General features: G+C 49.4%; 1 protein-coding gene across 1 annotated transcript in view; it reads left to right on the forward strand.

The window, feature by feature from the left end:
- Positions 1-395: 395 nt before the first annotated feature.
- The window catches only part of NMT2 (N-myristoyltransferase 2), a 40,941-nt gene continuing 19,440 nt past the window's right edge, over positions 396-21,896 (forward strand). The window contains exons 1-4 of the mRNA XM_069959477.1: positions 396-598; positions 15,715-15,850; positions 19,762-19,800; positions 20,101-20,245. Of these exons, the coding sequence (XP_069815578.1) occupies positions 489-598; positions 15,715-15,850; positions 19,762-19,800; positions 20,101-20,245 (430 nt within the window). The 5' untranslated portion in view covers positions 396-488. The remainder of the gene's footprint in view (positions 599-15,714; positions 15,851-19,761; positions 19,801-20,100; positions 20,246-21,896) is intronic.

Below are 21,896 nucleotides of genomic sequence, written 5' to 3' on the forward strand. Positions count from 1 at the left end.
GTGTATTCAGGGTACAGGGCGCTGTGTGTGTGGTTATTAGTGTATACAGGGTACAGGGCGCTGTGCGGTTATTAGTGTGTACAGGGTACAAGGCGCTGTGTGGTTAGTACTGTGTACAGGGCGCTGTGCGGTTATTAGTGTGTACAGGGCGCTGTATGTGCGGTTGTCAGTGTGTACAGGGCTTTGTGCGGTTAGTACTGTGTACAGGGATCTGTGCGGTTATCAGTGTGTACAGGGCTTTGTGCGGTTATCAGTGTGTACAGGGCGCTGTATGTGCGGTTATCAGTGTGTACAGGGCGCTGTATGTGCGGTTATCAGTGTGTACAGGGCTCTGTGCGGTTTGTACTGTGAGTGCGGGCGCCCCCTGGCGCTGCAGACGGTTATGGCGCGGCGCGCTGGCTGTGCTTCCTCTCCTGGCCGCCGGGGGCCGCTGTCGGGATGCTCGCTCCTCCGCTCCGGCTCAGTCCTCTCTGTGTGTCTGTGTCGTGATGGCGGAGGACAGTGAGTCGGCGGCCAGCCAGCAGAGCCTGGAGCTGGATGATCAGGACACCTGCGGCATAGACGGCGACAACGAGGACGAGGCCGAGCATGCTAAGGGGTGAGGCGGGAGCGGGGGGCGGCCATTGTGTCATGCTGCAGTATATACCATGCTGGGCGCACGTCATACCGGGGGCCTCCAGAGCTGCAATCCCCTCCAGCACCCCCATAAGTGTACATAGTGCTGCCCATGTCATCTGCCCCCCTCCTGTGTGCCATCTGCCCCTGTGCCCTCTCCTGTGTGCCACCTGCCCCCGGTGCCCCCCTCCTGTGTGCCACCTGCCCCCGGTGCCCCCCTCCTGTGCCCATCTGCCCCCGGTGCCCCCCTCCTGTGTGCCCATCTGCCCCCGGTGCCCCCCCTCCTGTGTGCCATCTGCCCCCGGTGCCCCCCCTCCTGTGTGCCATCTGACCTCGGTACCCCCCTCCTGTGTGCCATCTGCCCCCTGTGCCCCCCTCCTGTGTGCCATCTGCCCCCGGTGCCCCCCCTCCTGTGTGCCATCTGCCCCGATGCCCCCCCTCCTGTGTGCCATCTGCCCCCGGTGCCCCCCCTCCTGTGTGCCATCTGCCCCGATGCCCCCCCTCCTGTGTGCCATCTGCCCCCGATGCCCCCCCTCCTGTGTGCCATCTGACCTCGGTACCCCCCCTCCTGTGTGCCATCTGACCTCGGTACCCCCCTCCTGTGTGCCATCTGCCCCCAGTGCCCCTCTCCTGTGTGCCATCTACCCCCCTCCTGTGTGCCATCTACCCCCCTCCTGTGTGCCATCTGCCCCCGGTGCCCCCCTCCTGTGTGCCATCTGCCCCCGGTGCCCCCCCTCCTGTGTGCCCATCTGCCCCCCTGTGCCCCCCTCCTGTGTGCCATCTGCCCCCGATGCCCCCCTCCTGTGTGCCATCTACCCCCCTCCTGTGTGCCATCTGCCCCCGATGCCCCCCCCTCCTGTGTGCCCATCTGCCCCCTGTGCCCCCCTCCTGTGTGCCATCTGCCCCCGGTGCCTTCCTCCTGTGTGCCCATCTGCCCCCGGTGCCCCCCCTCCTGTGTGCCCATCTGCCCCCGGTGCCCCCCCTCCTGTGTGCCCATCTGCCCCCGGTGCCCCCCTCCTTTGTGCCATCTGCCCCCGGTGCCCCCCCCCCCTCCTGTGTGCCCATCTGCCCCCGGTGCCTTCCTCCTGTGTGCCCATCTGCCCCCGGTGCCCCCCCTCCTGTGTGCCCATCTGCCCCCGGTGCCCCCCTCCTCTGTGCCATCTGCCCCCGGTGCCCCCCCTCCTGTGTGTCATGGGGGCTCATCTGACATGGAGGACCCTCACTGACCCTGATTCCTCACTGTCCGCCCCCCCCCCCCCCCCAGGATCCTTCACCTCTCACCTAGAGAACAAGGCTCAGTCCATTATATCCTGTCTGGTGTGATGGGAGTTGTGGTTATACAGCGTCATCTGTGGCCGTTATATGTTATACCCCAGAGCTGCACTCACTATTCTGCTGCTGGGGTCACTGTGTACATACATTTACATTACTGATCCTGAGTTACATCCTGTATTATACTCCAGAGCTGCACTCACTATTCTGCTGGTTGTTATTGGAGACGGTGTAGTACTGCACAGACACAGAGGAATGCTGGGAGATTTCAGCTGTGAAGGCTGCAGTGCTGCATTCTGTAGAGCTGGGGGTCTCTGTGGTGTTAGAGGATTTGTCTGGTTAGGATGGATCCCCCACAGATCACTGGTCGCCCCTGATCATCATCCTTGGTGGGAGGAGCTACAGTAATCAGTATCGGCCGTCCTCCGCCCACCCGCTTAATATGACTGATCCTGCCCTCCTCCTCCTGATCCCTGTGACTGATCCTGCCCTCCTCCTGATCCCTGTGACTGATCCTGCCCTCCTCCTCCTCCTGATCCCTGTGACTGATCCTGCCCTCCTCCTCCTCCTGATCCCTGTGACTGATCCTGCCCTCCTCCTCCTCCTGATCCCTGTGACTGATCCTGCTCTCCTCCTCCTCCTGATCTCTATGACTGATCCTGCCCTCCTCCTCCTCCTGATCCCTGTGACTGATCCTGCCCTCCTCCTGATCTCTATGACTGATCCTGCCCTCCTCCTGATCCCTGTGACTGATCCTGCCCTCCTCCTGATCCCTGTGACTGATCCTGCCCTCCTCCTGATCCCTGTGACTGATCCTGCCCTCCTCCTCCTCCTGATCCCTGTGACTGATCCTGCTCTCCTCCTCCTCCTCCTCCTGATCCCTGTGACTGATCCTGCCCTCCTCCTGATCCCTGTGACTGATCCTGCCCTCCTCCTCCTCCTGATCCCTGTGACTGATCCTGCTCTCCTCCTCCTCCTCCTCCTCCTCCTGATCCCTGTGACTGATCCTGCTCTCCTCCTCCTCCTGATCCCTGTGACTGATCCTGCCCTCCTCCTCCTCATCCCTGTGACTGATCCTGCCCTCCTCCTCCTCCTGATCCCTGTGACTGATCCTGCCCTCCTCCTCCTGATCCCTGTGACTGATCCTGCCCTCCTCCTCCTCCTCATCCCTGTGACTGATCCTGCCCTCCTCCTCCTCCTGATCCCTGTGACTGATCCTGCCCTCCTCCTCCTGATCCCTGTGACTGATCCTGCCCTCCTCCTCCTCCTCCTGATCCCTGTGACTGATCCTGCCCTCCTCCTCCTCCTGATCCCTGTGACTGATCCTGCCCTCCTCCTCCTCCTGATCCCTGTGACCGATCCTGCCCTCCTCCTCCTGATCCCTGTGACTGATCCTGCCCTCCTCCTCCTCCTGATCCCTGTGACTGATCCTGCCCTCCTCCTCCTCCTGATCCCTGTGACTGATCCTGCCCTCCTCCTCCTCCTGATCCCTGTGACCGATCCTGCCCTCCTCCTCCTCCTGATCCCTGTGACTGATCCTGCCCTCCTCCTCCTCCTGATCCCTGTGACTGATCCTGCCCTCCTCCTGATCCCTGTGACTGATCCTGCCCTCCTCCTGATCCCTGTGACTGATCCTGCCCTCCTCCTGATCCCTGTGACTGATCCTGCCCTCCTCCTGATCCCTGTGACTGATCCTGCCCTCCTCCTCCTCCTGATCCTTGTGACTGATCCTGCCCTCCTCCTCCTCCTGATCCCTGTGACTGATCCTGCCCTCCTCCTCCTCCTCCTCCTCCTCCTCCTGATCCCTGTGACTGATCCTGCCCTCCTCCTCCTGATCCCTGTGACTGATCCTGCCCTCCTCCTCCTGATCCCTGTGACTGATCCTGCCCTCCTCCTCCTCCTGATCCCTGTGACTGATCCTGCCCTCCTCCTCCTCCTGATCCCTGTGACTGATCCTGCCCTCCTCCTCCTCCTCCTGATCCCTGTGACTGATCCTGCCCTCCTCCTCCTCCTCCTGATCCCTGTGACTGATCCTGCCCTCCTCCTCCTCCTCCTGATCCCTGTGACTGATCCTGCCCTCCTCCTCCTCCTCCTGATCCCTGTGACTGATCCTGCCCTCCTCCTCCTCCTCCTGATCCCTGTGACTGATCCTGCCCTCCTCCTCCTCCTCCTGATCCCTGTGACTGATCCTGCCCTCCTCCTCCTCCTCCTGATCCCTGTGACTGATCCTGCCCTCCTCCTCCTCCTCCTGATCCCTGTGACTGATCCTGCCCTCCTCCTCCTCCTCCTGATCCCTGTGACTGATCCTGCCCTCCTCCTCCTCCTCCTGATCCCTGTGACTGATCCTGCCCTCCTCCTCCTCCTCCTGATCCCTGTGACTGATCCTGCCCTCCTCCTTCTCCTCCTGATCCTTGTGACTGATCCTGCCCTCCTCCTTCTCCTCCTGATCCTTGTGACTGATCCTGCCCTCCTCCTCCTCCCTGTGACTGATCCTGCCCTCCTCCTCCTCCTCCTCCTGATCCCTCTGACTGATCCTGCCCTCCTCCTTCTCCTCCTGATCCTTGTGACTGATCCTGCCCTCCTCCTCCTGATCCCTGTGACTGATCCTGCCCTCCTCCTCCTCCTGATCCCTGTGACTGATCCTGCCCTCCTCCTCCTCCTGATCCCTGTGACTGATCCTGCCCTCCTCCTCCTCCTGATCCCTGTGACTGATCCTGCCCTCCTCCTCCTCCTGATCCCTGTGACTGATCCTGCCCTCCTCCTCCTCCTGATCCCTGTGACTGATCCTGCCCTCCTCCTCCTCCTGATCCCTGTGACTGATCCTGCCCTCCTCCTCCTCCTGATCCCTGTGACTGATCCTGCCCTCCTCCTCCTCCTGATCCCTGTGACTGATCCTGCCCTCCTCCTGATCCCTGTGACTGATCCTGCCCTCCTCCTGATCCCTGTGACTGATCCTGCCCTCCTCCTTCTCCTCCTGATCCCTGTGACTGATCCTGCCCTCCTCCTCCTCCTCCTGATCCCTGTGACTGATCCTGCCCTCCTCCTCCTCCTCCTGATCCCTGTGACTGATCCTGCCCTCCTCCTCCTCCCTGTGACTGATCCTGCCCTCCTCCTCCTCCTGATCCCTGTGACTGATCCTGCCCTCCTCCTCCTCCTGATCCCTGTGACTGATCCTGCCCTCCTCCTCCTCCTCCTGATCCCTGTGACTGATCCTGCCCCCCATCTTCAGCCTCGTCCTCTATGAGGGCTGCTCTGCAGTGGTCGGATGCGTCACCATTAGTTGTGGTCATGCTCGGTGCTGGTGTGTGGGCTGCAGCACATGCTTCTCTCTCACTGATCGGCCGTGCACAATATGTCTTGTTAGCTCTAGGGTTCCCCCCTGTATTAGCGGAGCCCCCCAATCATCAGGTGCGGAGATATAGGGGCGCAGGTAGACTACATAATCTGCCCCCCTTAGAGCTCTGTTCATGTGCTGGTTAGAGGGGTCTCCGCCACATGTGAGAAGGGTGAACATGAAAAATACAAAAGACGTGGACTATAATGGCAACACCGGCACCCCAAATGTTATATATATATAAAGGTACTTTATTCAGTCAGGTACAAAAATACACATAAAACCATTTAAAGATCCCCAAAAACTCTGATGGTCTGATGCTATCCAGGACAGACAACCCCATATACAATATATACAGTATCCCTCTCATAGATATAGATAGAGCTGTGAGAACAAACCACCATAGCACAATAGTACATATAAGTTCCTCAGGGATATATATATATACTGCACAGATCATATATATATATATATATATATATATATATATATATATATATATATTACACAGTGTTACCTTGGTTTAAGAGTAACTTGGATTGAGAGCGTTTTGGTTTAAGAGCTCACAGTTTTTCAAAATAGTGACTTGGTGTAAGAGCTCCCTGCACTGGGTGGGAGGGCGGGTGGAGGAGGGGCATGGTCTGCATAGTGGGGTCTACAGCCCTGTACTCTAACCCAGGAAGTCTCCCTCACCTTCCAAATCATAGCAGATCCACTTTAGGCTGAGGCTTGCATCAGGGGACAGGACTGTGGAGGTAATCTCTCCATAGCTGTAACCCCTCTCTCCCCGGACAGAGAGTGCTGCATGTATGTGCCCACATCTGTCCTGCTTATTCCTTCATGCTCCCTGCAGTCCCTGTCCATCCTTGTGTTTCCCATCCTCTCCATTACTGTAATGTCTGATTTTTGTCAATGTATGTACCCCCAGAATTGTAAAGTGCTGCGGAATCTGTTGGCGCTATATAAATAAAAAAAAAAAATTCCTCCTATAATGTGCCTGCATTTACACTCAGCTATACACACTGCTGCTGTGTTATCAGGGTTATACAGTTACTATAAATTATACACCACATGCTGCTATACTGTACAGTAACTTATATATCACATATCCAGCTGCTGTGTTATCAGGGTTATACAGTTACTATACATTATACACCACATGCTGCTACACTGTACAGTAACTTATATATCACATATCCAGCTGCTGTGTTATCAGGGTTATACAGTTACTATACATTATACACCACATGCTGCTATACTATACAGTAACTTATATATCACATATCCAGCTGCTGCTGTGTTATCAGGGTTATACAGTTACTATACATTATACACCACATGCTGCTATACTGTACAGTAACTTATATATCACATATCCAGCTGCTGTGTTATCAGGGTTATACAGTTACTATACATTATATACCACATGCTGATTGCTATACTGTACAGTAACTTATATATCACATATCCAGCTGCAGTGTTATCAGGGTTATACAGTTACTATACATTATATACCACATGCTGCTATACTGTACAGTAACTTATATATCACATATCCAGCTGCTGCTGTGTTATCAGGGTTATACAGTTACTATACATTATATACCACATGCTGCTATACTGTACAGTAACTTATATATCATATATCCAGCTGCTGCTGTGTTATCAGGGTTATACAGTTACTATACATTATACACCACATGCTGCTATACTGTACAGTAAGTTATATATCACATATCCAGCTGCAGTGTTATCAGGGTTATACAGTTACTATACATTATATACCACATGCTGCTATACTGTACAGTAACTTATATATCACATATCCAGCTGCTGCTGTGTTATCAGGGTTATACAGTTACTATACATTATATACCACATGCTGCTATACTGTACAGTAACTTATATATCACATATCCAGCTGCTGTGTTATCAGGGTTATACAGTTACTATACATTATACACCACATGCTGCTATACTGTACAGTAAGTTATATATCACATATCCAGCTGCTGTTATCAGGGTTATACAGTTACTATACATTATACACCACATGCTGCTATACTGTACAGTAACTTATATATCACATATCCAGCTGCTGTGTTATCAGGGTTATACAGTTACTATACATTATACACCACATGCTGCTATACTGTACAGTAACTTATATATCACATATCCAGCTGCTGTGTTATCAGGGTTATACAGTTACTATACATTATATACCACATGCTGATTGCTATACTGTACAGTAACTTATATATCACATATCCAGCTGCTGTGTTATCAGGGTTATACAGTTACTATACATTATATACCACATGCTGCTATACTGTACAGTAACTTATATATCACATATCCAGCTGCTGCTGTGTTATCAGGGTTATACAGTTACTATTCATTATACACCACATGCTGCTATACTGTACAGTAACTTATGATATCAGAGATTCAGCTGCTTCTCATTGGTTCATCTCTTCTACATGTTATTCAGAATAATAATCAGTATATTTGGGGTGAGGAACCAATTGTCTGCAGATCAGTGATTTCTTATGGGGAAATTTGCTTTGGTGTAAGAGTGATTTGGATATATATATAGGGGTGCCTTGGGGTGCCTTGGATTAGGAGCATAATTCGTTCCGGGACGGCGCTTGTAATCCAAATCACTCTTACACCAAAGCAGATTTTCCCATAAGAAATCACTGATCTGCAGACAATTGGTTCCACCCCCCAAATATACTGATTATTATTCTGAATAACATGTAGAAGAGATGAACCAATGAGAAGCAGCTGTATAACCCTGATAACACAGCAGCAGCTTGATATGTGATGTATAAGTTACTGTAAGTATAGCAGCATGTGGTATAATGTATAGTAACTGTATAACCCTGATAACACAGCAGCTGGATATGTGATATATAAGTTACTGTACAGTATAGCAGCATGTGGTGTATAATGTATAGTAACTGTATAACCCTGATCACACAGCAGCTGGATATGTGATATATAAGTTACTGTACAGTATAGCAGCATGTGGTATATAATGTATAGTAACTGTATAACCCTGATAACACTGCAGCTGGATATGTGATATATAAGTTACTGTACAGTATAGCAGCATGTGGTGTATAATGTATAGTAACTGTATAACCCTGATAACACAGCAGCTGGATATGTAATATATAAGTTACTGTACAGTATAGCAGCATGTGGTATATAATGTATAGTAACTGTATAACCCTGATAACACAGCAGCTGGATATGTGATATATAAGTTACTGTACAGTATAGCAATCAGCATGTGGTGTATAATGTATAGTAACTGTATAACCCTGATAACACAGCAGCTGGATATGTGATATATAAGTTACTGTACAGTATAGCAGCATGTGGTATATAATGTATAGTAACTGTATAACCCTGATAACACAGCAGCTGGATATGTGATATATAAGTTACTGTACAGTATAGCAGCATGTGGTATATAATGTATAGTAACTGTATAACCCTGATAACACAGTAGCTGGATATGTGATATATAAGTTACTGTACAGTATAGCAGCATGTGGTGTATAATGTATAGTAACTGTATAACCCTGACAACACAGTAGCAACAGCTTGTAGATACAGGATGGCGCTGCAGACCCCCATAATGCTGTAGTGTAGTACAACAGGCTAGAATAGAGAAGCAGGGCTGCTGTCAGAGGTCTGTGTGGTCACATGACAGCAATGGGAAAGGGGTGTGTTTTCAGCATGGACCAATCAGGAAGTGAGAATCACAGAGCTGTGCAGGAGGACAGTGACAGAAGCTTCTGTATGTAGCAGTATAAATTGCTGAGTGTAAGTGCAGGCACATTATATCAGCAGTGTGTATAGCTGGGTGTAAGTGCAGGCACATTATATCAGCAGTGTGTATAGCTGGGTGTAAGTGCAGGCACATTATAGCAGCAGTGTGTATAGCAGGGTGTAAGTGCAGGCACATTATAGCAGCAGTGTGTATAGCTGAGTGTAAGTGCATGCTCATTATAGCAGCAGTGTGTATAGCTGAGTGTAAGTGCATGCACATTATAGCAGCAGTGTATAGCTGGGTGTGAGTGCAGGCACATTATAGCAGCAGTGTATAGCTGAGTGTAAGTGCATGCACATTATAGCAGCAGTGTATAGCTGAGTGTAAGTGCAGGCACATTATAGCAGGAATGGAGACGGTAGGAAACACAAGGGCGGAGAGAGACTGCAGGAAGCATGAAGGAAAGAACAGGGTATAGGGTGAGCACAGTATAGCAGCGCTCTCTGTCGGGGAGAGAGGGGTTACAGCTATGGAGAGATTACTCCCACAGTCCTGTCCTCTGATGTAAGCCCCAGCCTGAAGTGGATCTGCTATGATTTGGAAGGTGAGGGAGACTTCCTAGGTCAGAGTACAGGGCTGTAGACCCGGCTATGCTGACCATGCCCCTCCCCCACTCCCCCTCCCACCCAGTACAGGGAGCTCTTACACCAAGTCACCATTTTGAAAAACTGTGAGCTCTTAAACCAAAACGCTCTTAAACTGAGGCACCACTGTATATATGTGTGTGTGTATCTATCTATCTCCTATCTATCTATCTATCTATCTATCTATCTCCTATCTATCTATCTCCTATCTATCTATCTCCTATCTATCTATCTATCTATCTATCTATCTCCTATCTATCTATCTATCTATCTATCTATCTATCTATCTATCTATCTCCTATCTATCTATCTCCTATCTATCTATCTATCTATCTATCTATCTATCTATCTCCTATCTATCTATCTATCTATCTATCTATCTCCTATCTATCTATCTATCTCCTATCTATCTATCTATCTATCTATCTATCTATCTATCTATCTATCTATCTATCTCCTATCTATCTATCTATCTCCTATCTATCTATCTCCTATCTATCTATCTCCTATCTATCTATCTATCTATCTATCTATCTATCTATCTATCTATCTATCTATCTATCTCCTATATATCTATCTATCTCCTATCTATCTATCTATCTATCTATCTATCTATCTATCTATCTCCTATCTATCTCCTATCTATCTATCTCCTATCTATCTATCTATCTATCTATCTATCTATCTATCTATCTATCTCCTATATATCTATCTATCTCCTATCTATCTATCTATCTATCTATCTATCTATCTATCTATCTATCTATCTATCTCCTATCTATCTCCTATCTATCTATCTCCTATCTATCTATCTCCTATCTATCTATCTATCTATCTATCTATCTCCTATCTATCTATCTATCTATCTATCTCCTATCTATCTATCTATCTATCTATCTATCTATCTATCTATCTATCTATCTATCTCCTATCTATCTATCTCCTATCTATCTATCTATCTCCTATCTATCTATCTCCTATCTATCTATCTATCTATCTATCTATCTATCTATCTATCTATCTATCTCCTATCTATCTATCTCCTATATATCTATCTATCTCCTATCTATCTATCTATCTATCTATCTATCTATCTATCTATCTATCTATCTCCTATCTCCTATCTATCTATCTATCTATCTATCTATCTATCTATCTATCTATCTATCTATCTATCTCTCTATCTATCTCCTATCTATCTCCTATCTATCTCCTATCTATCTATCTATCTATCTATCTATCTATCTATCTATCTATCTATCTATCTCTCTATCTATCTCCTATCTATCTCCTATCTATCTCCTATCTATCTCCTATCTATCTATCTATCTATCTATCTCCTATCTATCTCCTATCTCCTATCTATCTCCTATCTATCTATCTATCTATCTATCTATCTATCTATCTATCTATCTATCTCCTATCTATCTATCTCCTATCTATCTATCTATCTATCTATCTATCTATCTATCTATCTATCTATCTCCTATCTATCTATCTATCTATCTATCTATCTATCTATCTATCTATCTCCTATCTATCTCCTATCTATCTATCTATCTATCTCCTATCTATCTATCTATCTATCTCCTATCTATCTCCTATCTATCTATCTATCTATCTATCTATCTATCTATCTATCTATCTATCTCCTATCTATCTCCTATCTATCTCCTATCTATCTATCTATCTATCTATCTATCTATCTATCTATCTATCTATCTATCTATCTCCTATCTATCTATCTATCTCCTATCTATCTATCTATCTCCTATCTATCTATCTATCTATCTATCTATCTATCTATCTATCTATCTATCTATCATCTATCTATCTCCTATCTATCTATCTATCTATCTATCTATCTATCTCCTATCTAGGGCTGGGCGATATTGGCCTAAATCAATATCGCGGTTTATCGCATATGTAGCTGCGGTAACGATAATTGGACGATAACTATGACACGCCCCCTTTGTAAGCCACACCCCTTTTACAGGCCACACCCACTCGGCCGTGCCAAACTGGGGATAGTTTGTTTCAATAAAGTTAAAAAAAGTACAGTAACTCAATGAGCAGCAACCCAAGCTAGGTACACACTACAGGACATGTATATACAGGTATACAGCTATGTGCACACTACAGGACATGTATATACAGGTATACAGCTATGTGCACACTACAGGACGTGTATATACAGGTATACAGCTATGTGCACACTACAGGACGTGTATATACAGGTATATAGCTATGTACTATAGGTACCCAGAGTATATATGATGGGTATATACAGTATGTATGATGGGTATATATATAGTATATACAGGTGACAGTACAGGGACGTACATTATAGGGGGCTGTAGATGGCACTGCACTGACACGCTGTAAAGATATTGATCTATCGTTCGTGACAGACGCACATCCAAGGCTGAAGTAGAGGGTGCTGAACACAGAAAAGCCTTTGGCAGGGGATCCCAAAATACAAAGCAGCAAGAGTCCGCAGCACACCAGCATATAGTGAAGAGATAAGCATGCTTGAAAATGATTCTGGAGTGAATTGAAACGTCGTATCCTGCACCTTATTTGATGGAATGAACCACTCTTCACTACATGCTGGTGTGCTGCGGACTCTTGCTGCTTTATCTATATCTATCTTATCTATCTATTCCCTATCTATCTATCTATCTATCTATCTATCTATCTATCTATCTATCTATCTATCTTCTATCTATCTATCTATCTATCTATCTATCTATCTATCTATCTATCTCCTATCTATCTATCTCCTATCTATTCCCTCTCCTATCTATCTATCTATCTCCTATCTATCTATCTATCTCCTATCTATCTATCTATCTATCTCCTATCTATCTATCTCTATCTATCTCTATCTATCTATCTATCTCCTATCTATCTATCTATCTCCTATCTATCTATCTATCTATCTATCTATCTCCTATCTATCTATCTATCTCCTATCTATCTCCTATCTATCTCCTATCTATCTCCTATCTATCTATCTATCTATCTATCTATCTATCTATCTATCTATCTATCTCCTATCTATCTATCTATCTCCTATCTCCTATCTATCTATCTATCTCCTATCTATCTATCTATCTCCTATCTATCTATCTATCTATCTCCTATCTATCTATCTATCTCCTATCTATCTATCTCCTATCTATCTATCTATCTATCTATCTATCTATCTATCTATCTATCTATCTATCTCCTATCTATCTATCTATCTATCTATCTATCTATCTATCTATCTCCTATCTATCTATCTATCTCCTATCTATCTTTCTATCTCCTATCTATCTATCTATCTATCTATCTCCTATCTATCTATCTATCTATCTATCTATCTCCTATCTATCTATCTATCTATCTATCTATCTATCTATCTCCTATATCTCCTATCTATCTATCTATCTATCTATCTATCTATCTATCTATCTATCTATCTATCTATCTCCTATATCTCCTATCTATCTATCTATCTATCTATCTCCTATCTATCTATCTATCTCCTATCTATCTATCTTCTCTACGGGGAGGTGGGCAGGGGTGTACGGGGGGGGGCGGGCAGGGGTGTATGGGTACACAGGGGAGCGGGCAGAGGTGGATGGGTACACAGGGGGGCGGCAGGGGTGGATGGGTACACAGGGGGGCCGGCAGGGGTGGATGGGTACACAGGGGGGCCGGCAAGGGTGGATGGGTACACAGGGGGGCCGGCAAGGGTGGATGGGTACACAGGGGAGCGGGCAGGGGTGGCTGGGTACACACAGGGGGGCGGGCAGGGGTGGCTGGGTACACACAGGGGGGCGGGCAGGGGTGGCTGGGTACACACAGGGGGGCGGGCAGGGGTGGCTGGGTACACAGGGGGGCGGGCAGGGGTGGCTGGGTACACACAGGGGGGCGGGCAGGGGTGGCTGGGTACACACAGGGGGGCGGGCAGGGGTGGCTGGGTACACACAGGGGGGCGGGCAGGGGTGGCTGGGTACACACAGGGGGGCGGCCAGGGGTGGCTGGGTACACACAGGGGGGCGGGCAGGGGTGGCTGGGTACACATAGGGGGGGCGGGCAGGGGTGGCTGGGTACACACAGGGGGGCGGGCAGGGGTGGCTGGGTACACACAGGGGGGCGGGCAGGGGTGGCTGGGTACACACAGGGGGGCGGGCAGGGGTGGCTGGGTACACACAGGGGGGCGGGCAGGGGTGGCTGGGTACACACAGGGGGGCGGGCAGGGGTGGCTGGGTACACACAGGGGGGCGGGCAGGGGTGGCTGGGTACACACAGGGGGGCGGGCAGGGGTGGCTGGGTACACACAGGGGGGCGGGCAGGGGTGGCTGGGTACACACAGGGGGGCGGGCAGGGGTGGCTGGGTACACAAGGGGGGCGGGCAGGGGTGGATGGGTATACAGGGAGCTGCATGCATATGCTCCTCCACCTTGAGATCTGACCGGCGTCCCTGCACACACATGACATTAATGTGCAGCGCTCGCCGGGAGGAGGGGGGGGGGGGAGCGGCACCAGTCCTGTCCGAGCGCCCTTCTCCTCCGGCCGGTGAGCGCTGCACATGTTAATGTCCTGTGTGTGCAGGGACGCCGGACGGGACAGGATCGGCGGGACGGGGGAAGGGCTGTGCACTCAGGAACATTCTCCCCTGGACCCTGCTGCTCCTCCACTTCCCGCGCGCACACCGGCGTCCCTGCACACACAGGACATTAACGTGCAGCGCTCACCGGCCGGAGGAGAAGGGCGCTCGGACAGGACTGGTGCCGCTCCCCCAACTCCCCCTCCCGGCGAGCGCTGCACGTTAATGTCCTGTGTGTGCAGGGACGCCGGATGGGACAGGGGGAGGGCGGGCGCTCAGACTGGACGGGTGCCGGGGGCGGGCATTCTCACCTGGGCCCTGCTGCTCCTCCACCTCCCGCTCTGATTCCGGCGTCCCTGCACATAACGTGCAGCGCTCACGCCGCCGCAACTGCGTGCAGAAGCTCTCTGGGAAACACAAAAATACCGCAGATACCGTCCTGGCTAAGTTGAGGTCGGTTAACCGACGCCAGTGACGGTATCGGTATTTTTGCGGTATACCGCCCAGCCCTACTCCTATCTCCTATCTATCTATCTCCTATCTATCTATCTATCTATCTATCTATCTATCTATCTATCTCCTATCTATCTATCTATCTATCTATCTATCTATCTCCTATCTATCTATCTATCTATCTATCTATCTATCTATCTCCTATCTATCTATCTATCTATCTATCTATCTATCTATCTATCTATCTCCTATCTATCTATCTATCTATCTATCTATCTATCTATCTATCCATCTATCTCCTATCTATTATCTATCTCCTATCTATCTATCTATCTATCTATCTATCTCCTATCTATCTATCATCTATCTATCTATCTCCTATCTATCTATCTATCTATCTATCTATCTATCTATCTATCTATCTATCTCCTATCTATCTCCTATCTATCATCTATCTATCTCCTATCTATTATCTATCCCAGACCCTCTATTATATATATATATACACACCACAGAGATCACGTATATACACGTAGCAGAGATCACATCCGTCTATAACAGCGTGGTCCCCGGATGTGTGAGGACCCCCCATATTCTCCTCGTACACAGGATCTATTGCTTTGTTCTCTCTTTGGGCCGGAGGTTTTTCTGTCATTGCAGCAGGATTTCAGCTCTGCAGCTATGAGGGTGATGCTAGATGCTTCACCTAAATCTCCCATCATCCTCCTCCAGCCTGGGGCCTCCCCAGCTGCTGCAAAACTACAAATCCCATCATGCATTGACAGCCGCAGGGTGAATTAGGGAGAATTCACACACAAGATGTATGAGGTACTGAGGCTGCGGGGTGTAAACTCTCTCTAATATGGCTGCTCCCCCAGGCTGGTGAGACCCCCGCACTCAGGGTCCGCACCACATTACATGTTCCTGTGTATGTGACATCACCCACATAAGCAGACCACATAATGACTCTATTCCCCTCCTCCCCCTCCTCCTCCTCCTCCTCCTCCAGGAGTCCCTCCGGCGATCTCGGAGCCAAGAAGAAGAAGAAGAAACAAAAGAGAAAAAAGGAAAAGCCAAACTCTGGGGGAACCAAGTCTGACTCTGCATCCGATTCCCAGGAGATCAGAACCCAGCAGCCCTCAAAGGTGAGGAGCCCCGGGGGGGACGTCACTGGCCGCTCACATTAAAGGGGTACTCCACAAGCAGACAGCCAGGGACTTGGTTACATCAGCTGTCTCAGAAGGGAGGGGGGAGGAGGGGGAGACAGAGAGAAAAGCTCACACACAGGTTATTGTGTATTCAGCAGAAAGCAGCAGCTGAGAACTGGGGGAAGGAGACTGAATAGATAGTAACAAGTATGGAAGGAATTGTTAGTCTCTGGGAGGGGGAGGATTCAACATGTATTTTACCTGAGCCGAATTAAAGGGGAACTCCTGGAAAGATTTTTTTTTTTTTTATGAATGGGTGTCAGAAAGTTATATAGATGTGTAATTTACTTCTATGTGAAAATCTCCAGTCTTCCAGTACTTATTAGCTGCTGCATGTCCTGCAGGAAGTGGTGTATTCCCTCCAGTCTGGCACAGTGCTCCACACTTTCTTAGTAGTTACATTAACACGTAGCTAGTATCACACACCCCTCCCCAGGTGACGGCTCCATGATGTCACAGGATGATCCCGGACTCCTCTTCTTTCCTGGAAGGACTATTTAACAGATAAGTCGCCCTTTGCCGCTGGGTCCTGCTGCCCGGGTACAGATAATGCCGCGCGCTGTGACTATACGCTGCACAGGGAGACCTCTTGTATATACGTTTAGCAGATAAGTCGCCCTTTGCCGCTGGGTCCCGCTGCCCGGGCACAGATAATGCAGCGCGCTGTGACTATACGCTGCACAGGGAGACCTCTTGTATATACGTTTAGCAGATAAGTCGCCCTTTGCCGCTGGGTCCCGCTGCCCGGGTACAGATAATGCCGCACGTGGTGACTATACGCTGCACAGGGAGACCTCTTGTATATACGTTTCCTATGTGCGGAGAGACAGCAGCGCCTTGTGCACCTTTGCTGTGAATAATTTATTGGTTTCCAGCAGCTGCTGCCGCTCCCCGGGGTCACAGGACCGGCTCAGTAAACAATTTATTTGTATAGAGAACAGTGGCCGCTATGTGCCTCCTCTGACTGATCCAGAGCCGCTGCCTGCCTCCCGCCTGCTCTGGGCCCGGCTAGCTTACATTAAAGCGGAATTCCAGGAAAAAAAAAGATTTAAAATCATCTGGTGTCACAAAAGTTATATAGATTTGTAATTTACTTCTATTTAAAACTCTCCAGTCCTCCAGTACTTATCAGCTGCTGTATGTCCCACAGGAAGTGGTGTATTCTCTCCAGTCTGACACAGTGCTGGTCAATATATAGGGCATAGGGGGATCACTGTATAGGGGATAGGGGGATCACTGTATAGGGGATAGGGAGATCACTGTATAGGGGATAGGGGGATCACTGTATAGGGGATAAGGGGATCACTGTATAGGGGATAGGGGGATCACTGTATAGGGGATAGGGAGATCACTGTATAGGGGATAGGGGGATCACTGTATAGGGGATAGGGAGATCACTGTATAGGGGATAGGTGGATCACTGTATAGGGGATAGGGGGATCACTGGATAGGGGGATCACTGTATAGGGGATAGGGGGATCACTGTATAGGGGATAGGGGGATCACTGTATAGGGGATAGGGAGATCACTGTATAGGGGATAGGGAGATCACTGTATAGGGGATAGGGGGATCACTGTATAGGGGATAGGGAGATCACTGTATAGGGGATAGGGGGATCACTGTATAGGGGATAAGGGGATCACTGTATAGGGGATAGGGGGATCACTGTATAGGGGATAGGGGGATCACTGTATAGGGGATAGGGAGATCACTGTATAGGGGATAGGGGGATCACTGTATAGGGGGATCACTGTATAGGGGATAGGGGGATCACTGTATAGGGGATAGGGGGATCACTGTATAGGGGATCACTGTATAGGGGATAGGGGGATCACTGTATATGGGATAGGGGGATCACTGTATAGGGGATAGGGGGATCACTGTATATGGGATAGGGGGATCACTGTATAGGGGATCACTGTATAGGGGATAGGGGGATCACTGTATAGGGGATAGGGGGATCACTGGATAGGGGGATCACTGTATAGGGGATAGGGGGATCACTGTATAGGGGATAGGGGGATCACTATATAGAGCAGTGATTTTCAACCTTTTTTGAGCCGCGGCACACTTTTTATCCTTAAAAAATCCCGGGGCACACCACCAACCAAAATGGCACAAAATGACACTAAAACAGTACATATTATACATATAGTTAATAATATAGATTCTAAATGTATTTATACTCACTCAGTGTGAAACCTGGGCCTGTTTTCTTCTCTCTCCTGTGCTTCTCTCCTGTGCTTCTCTCCTGTGCTTCTCTCCTGTGCTTCTCTCCTGTGCTTCTCTCCTGTGCTTCTCTCCTGTGCTTCTCTCCTGTGCTTCTCTCCTGTGCTTCTCTCCCCCCTGCTTCTCTCCCCCCTGATTCTCTCCTGTGCTTCTCTCCCCTGCTTCTCTCCACCATACTTCTCCCCCCTGCTTCTCTCCTGTGCTTCTCTCCCCCCTGCTTCTCTCCCCCATGCTTCTCTCCTGTGCTTCTCTCCTGTGCTTCTCTCCACCATACTTCTCCCCCCTGCTTCTCTCCTGTGCTTCTCTCCCCCCTGCTTCTCTCCTGTGCTTCTCTCCCCCCTGCTTCTCTCCCCCATGCTTCTCTCCTGTGCTTCTCTCCTGTGCTTCTCTCCCCCCTGCTTCTCTCCCCCCTGCTTCTCTCCTGTGCTTCTCTCCTGTGCTTCTCTCCCCCATGCTTCTCTCCTGTGCTTCTCTCCTGTGCTTCTCTCCACCAAACTTCTCTCCCCCCTGCTTCTCTCCGCTGTTTCTCTCCCCCATCCCCCTGTTCCTCTCCCCCATCCCCAGGTTTCTCTCCCCCCCTTCCTCCTCACCTCCGAGATGGTCGCCGCTGCTGTCCGCCTCACCTACTGGCCGCCTGTAGGGCCCAGATGTGCTCCTCCAATCAGCGGAGACCGGGAGCGTAGTGCGCTGCGGCGGGCCGTAGCGCACACGTTGATTGGATGCGTGCATCACGGCCCGCCGCAGTGCACCACGCTCCTGGTCTCCGCTGATTGGATAGGAGGAGCACGTAGGTGAGGCGGACAGCAGCAGCGGGGCCATCTGCAGAGGCACCATAGTTTGGGGAACTTTCCCTGCGGGACACCCGACCTTGTGAGTGTGCCGCGGCACACTGGTTGAAAATCACTAGTATAGGGGATAGGGGGATCACCGTATAGGGGATAGGGGGATCACCGTATAGGGGAATCACTGTATAGGGGATAGGGGGATCACTGTATAGGGGATAGGGGGATCTCTGTATAGGGGATAGGGAGATCACGGTATAGGGGATAGGGGGATCACCGTATAGGGGATAGGGGGATCACCGTATAAGGGATAGGGGGATCACCGTATAGGGGAATCACTGTATAGGGGATAGGGGGATCACTGTATAGGGGATAGGGGGATCACTGTATAGGGGATAGGGGGGTCACTGTATAGGGGATAGGGGGATCACCGTATAGGGGATAGGGGGATCACCGTATAGGGGAATCACTGTATAGGGGATAGGGGGATCACTGTATAGGGGATAGGGGGGTCACTGTATAGGGGATAGGGAGATCACGGTATAGGGGATAGGGGGATCACCGTATAGGGGATAGGGGGATCACCGTATAAGGGATAAGGGGATCACTGTATAGGGGATAGGGGGATCACTGTATAGGGGATAGGGGGATCACTGTATAGGGGATAGGGGGATCACTGTATAGGGGATAGGGGGATCACTGTATAGGGGATAGGGTGGGGGTTGTTGGTGCGGGGAGCTGCCCCCTCTAGGGTCTCTAGGAAGGTGGTGGACGTCACCAGACATAAACCAGGGAATAATAATAATCCTTCTGTTGTTTTTTCACATTATTGCAAGATGGGACAGGACAGGATCAAAGAGGAGGAGGACATCATGGTGAGTGTTTTTGTGTGTGTGTATATATATAATTCTCTCTGCTCTCCTCTCTGCTGTTTGGGAAACTGCAGGCCTGCTCAAGCCCCGCAGCCGCCATATACTTGCCACTATGGGGGCCCCCTCCATGTCCTGCCACTATGGGGGCCCCCTCCATGTCCTGCCACTATGGGGGCCCCCTCCATGTCCTGCCACTATGGGGGCCCCCTCCATGTCCTGCCACTATGGGGGCCCCCTCCATGTCCTGCCACTATGGGGGTCCCCTCTCTGCACACCTGCCATCTTTTTCCCTTCTCTCTCTAGAATCCTGCTATTCCAATGCAAAAGCTCCAGGATATCCAGCGAGCCATGGAGCTGCTGTCCGCCTGCCAGGGACCGGCCAAGAACCTAGACGAGGCAAGCAAACGTAAATACCAGTTTTGGGATACGCAGCCTGTACCGAAACTTAGTAAGTTGGCATTAGGAGGGTCTCCCTATTCCTCCATGTTGTTGTGTGTTATCGTCCATTCACGTGTGATCGCATAGATGTCCCCCCCCCACCCCCCATACGTAGATGTCCCCCCACCCACCCCCCATACGTAGATGTCCCCCCACCCACCCCCCATACGTAGATGTCCCCCCACCCACCCCCCATACGTAGATGTCCCCCCACCCACCCCCCATACGTAGATGTCCCCCCACCCACCCCCCATACGTAGATGTCCCCCCACCCACCCCCCATACGTAGATGTCCCCCCACCCACCCCCCTCCAGCAAAAAAATATTTTACTGATGTCAGAAGTTGTACAGATTTATAAATAACTTCTATATAAAGATCTCCCGTCTTCCAGTACTTATCAGCTGCTGTATGTCCTGCAGGAAGTGGTGTATTCTCTCCAGTGTGACACAGTGCTCTCTGCTGCCACCTCTGTCCATGTCAGGAACTGTCCAGAGCAGGAGAGGTTTTCTATGGGGATTTGCTGCTGCTCTGGACAGTCCCTGACATGGACAGAGGTGGCAGCAGAGAGCACTGTGTCAGACTGGAGAGAAGACACCACTTTCTGCAGGACATACAGCAGCTGATAAGTACTGGAAGACTGGAGATTTTTACATAGAAGTAATTTACAAATCTGTATAAATTTCTGACACCAGTTGATTTGAAAGTAATTATTTTGCCAGTTTACTCCTTTAAATAATTCCGAAATTTGCAGCTCTCATCCTGATCAGTGAGATCAAATCTTCACAGGCAGGATCACAATGAAAAGGGACCTAGAGATATATAGATATATAACAGGAGATCCACCATTAACAGTAGGTGATGGTCACAGCTCCCCTCCTCCCCCTCTCTGCATAGGTCACAGAGCATGCCCATAGGCCCTCCCAACCAATAGAAGTTAAGGATTCGTCTCCAGGCTATAGGTTGCTGCTGTAAAACTAATGGATCAGCGTCTCAGGCAGTAAAAAAACTACAATCAGAAAATAGAAAAAGGCTTTGGTTAAAAAAAAAAAAAAGTGTCACCTGATGGGACGTTTCCTTCATCGGTGGCCACCACATTAGCTCGGACCCTCATGTATTAGACACTTATGTTGTAATGTGATTGCTGGGGGTCTCCACCGACCCCCTTATAAATGCATAAGGTGTAATCTTGTCTTAGCCTCTTTGTCCTTTAAAAGGGAACAACACTTTAAAGGGGTACTCCACTCAGACATAACCTTTGATATGTTGCTGCCCATGGTGAGACTAACAATTCCTTCCATACTGGTTATTATCTATTCAGTCTCCTTCCCCCCAGTTCTCAGCTGCTGCTTTCTGCTGAGGACATTAAATCTGTGTGTGAGCTTTTCTCTCTGTCTCCCCTCCTCCCTTCTGAGGCGGCTGATATAAACATGTCCCTGGCAGGCTGTATCTGCAACATTGTAAATTCTTTGTAATGTTGGGAGGGTTAATTACAAGGAGTTCATCAGTAACTTGACCTCAAAATAACCGTCCCAGCATTACAAAGAAGCTACAGTGTTGCAGATACAGCCTGCCAGGGACTTGTTTACATCAGCTGTCTTAAAAGGGGGGGGGGAGAAGACAGAGAGAAAAGCTCACACACAGATTTCTGTGTCTTCAGCAG

Source organism: Dendropsophus ebraccatus, chromosome 2 (assembly GCF_027789765.1).
Source record: "Dendropsophus ebraccatus isolate aDenEbr1 chromosome 2, aDenEbr1.pat, whole genome shotgun sequence".
NCBI lineage: Eukaryota > Metazoa > Chordata > Amphibia > Anura > Hylidae > Dendropsophus > Dendropsophus ebraccatus.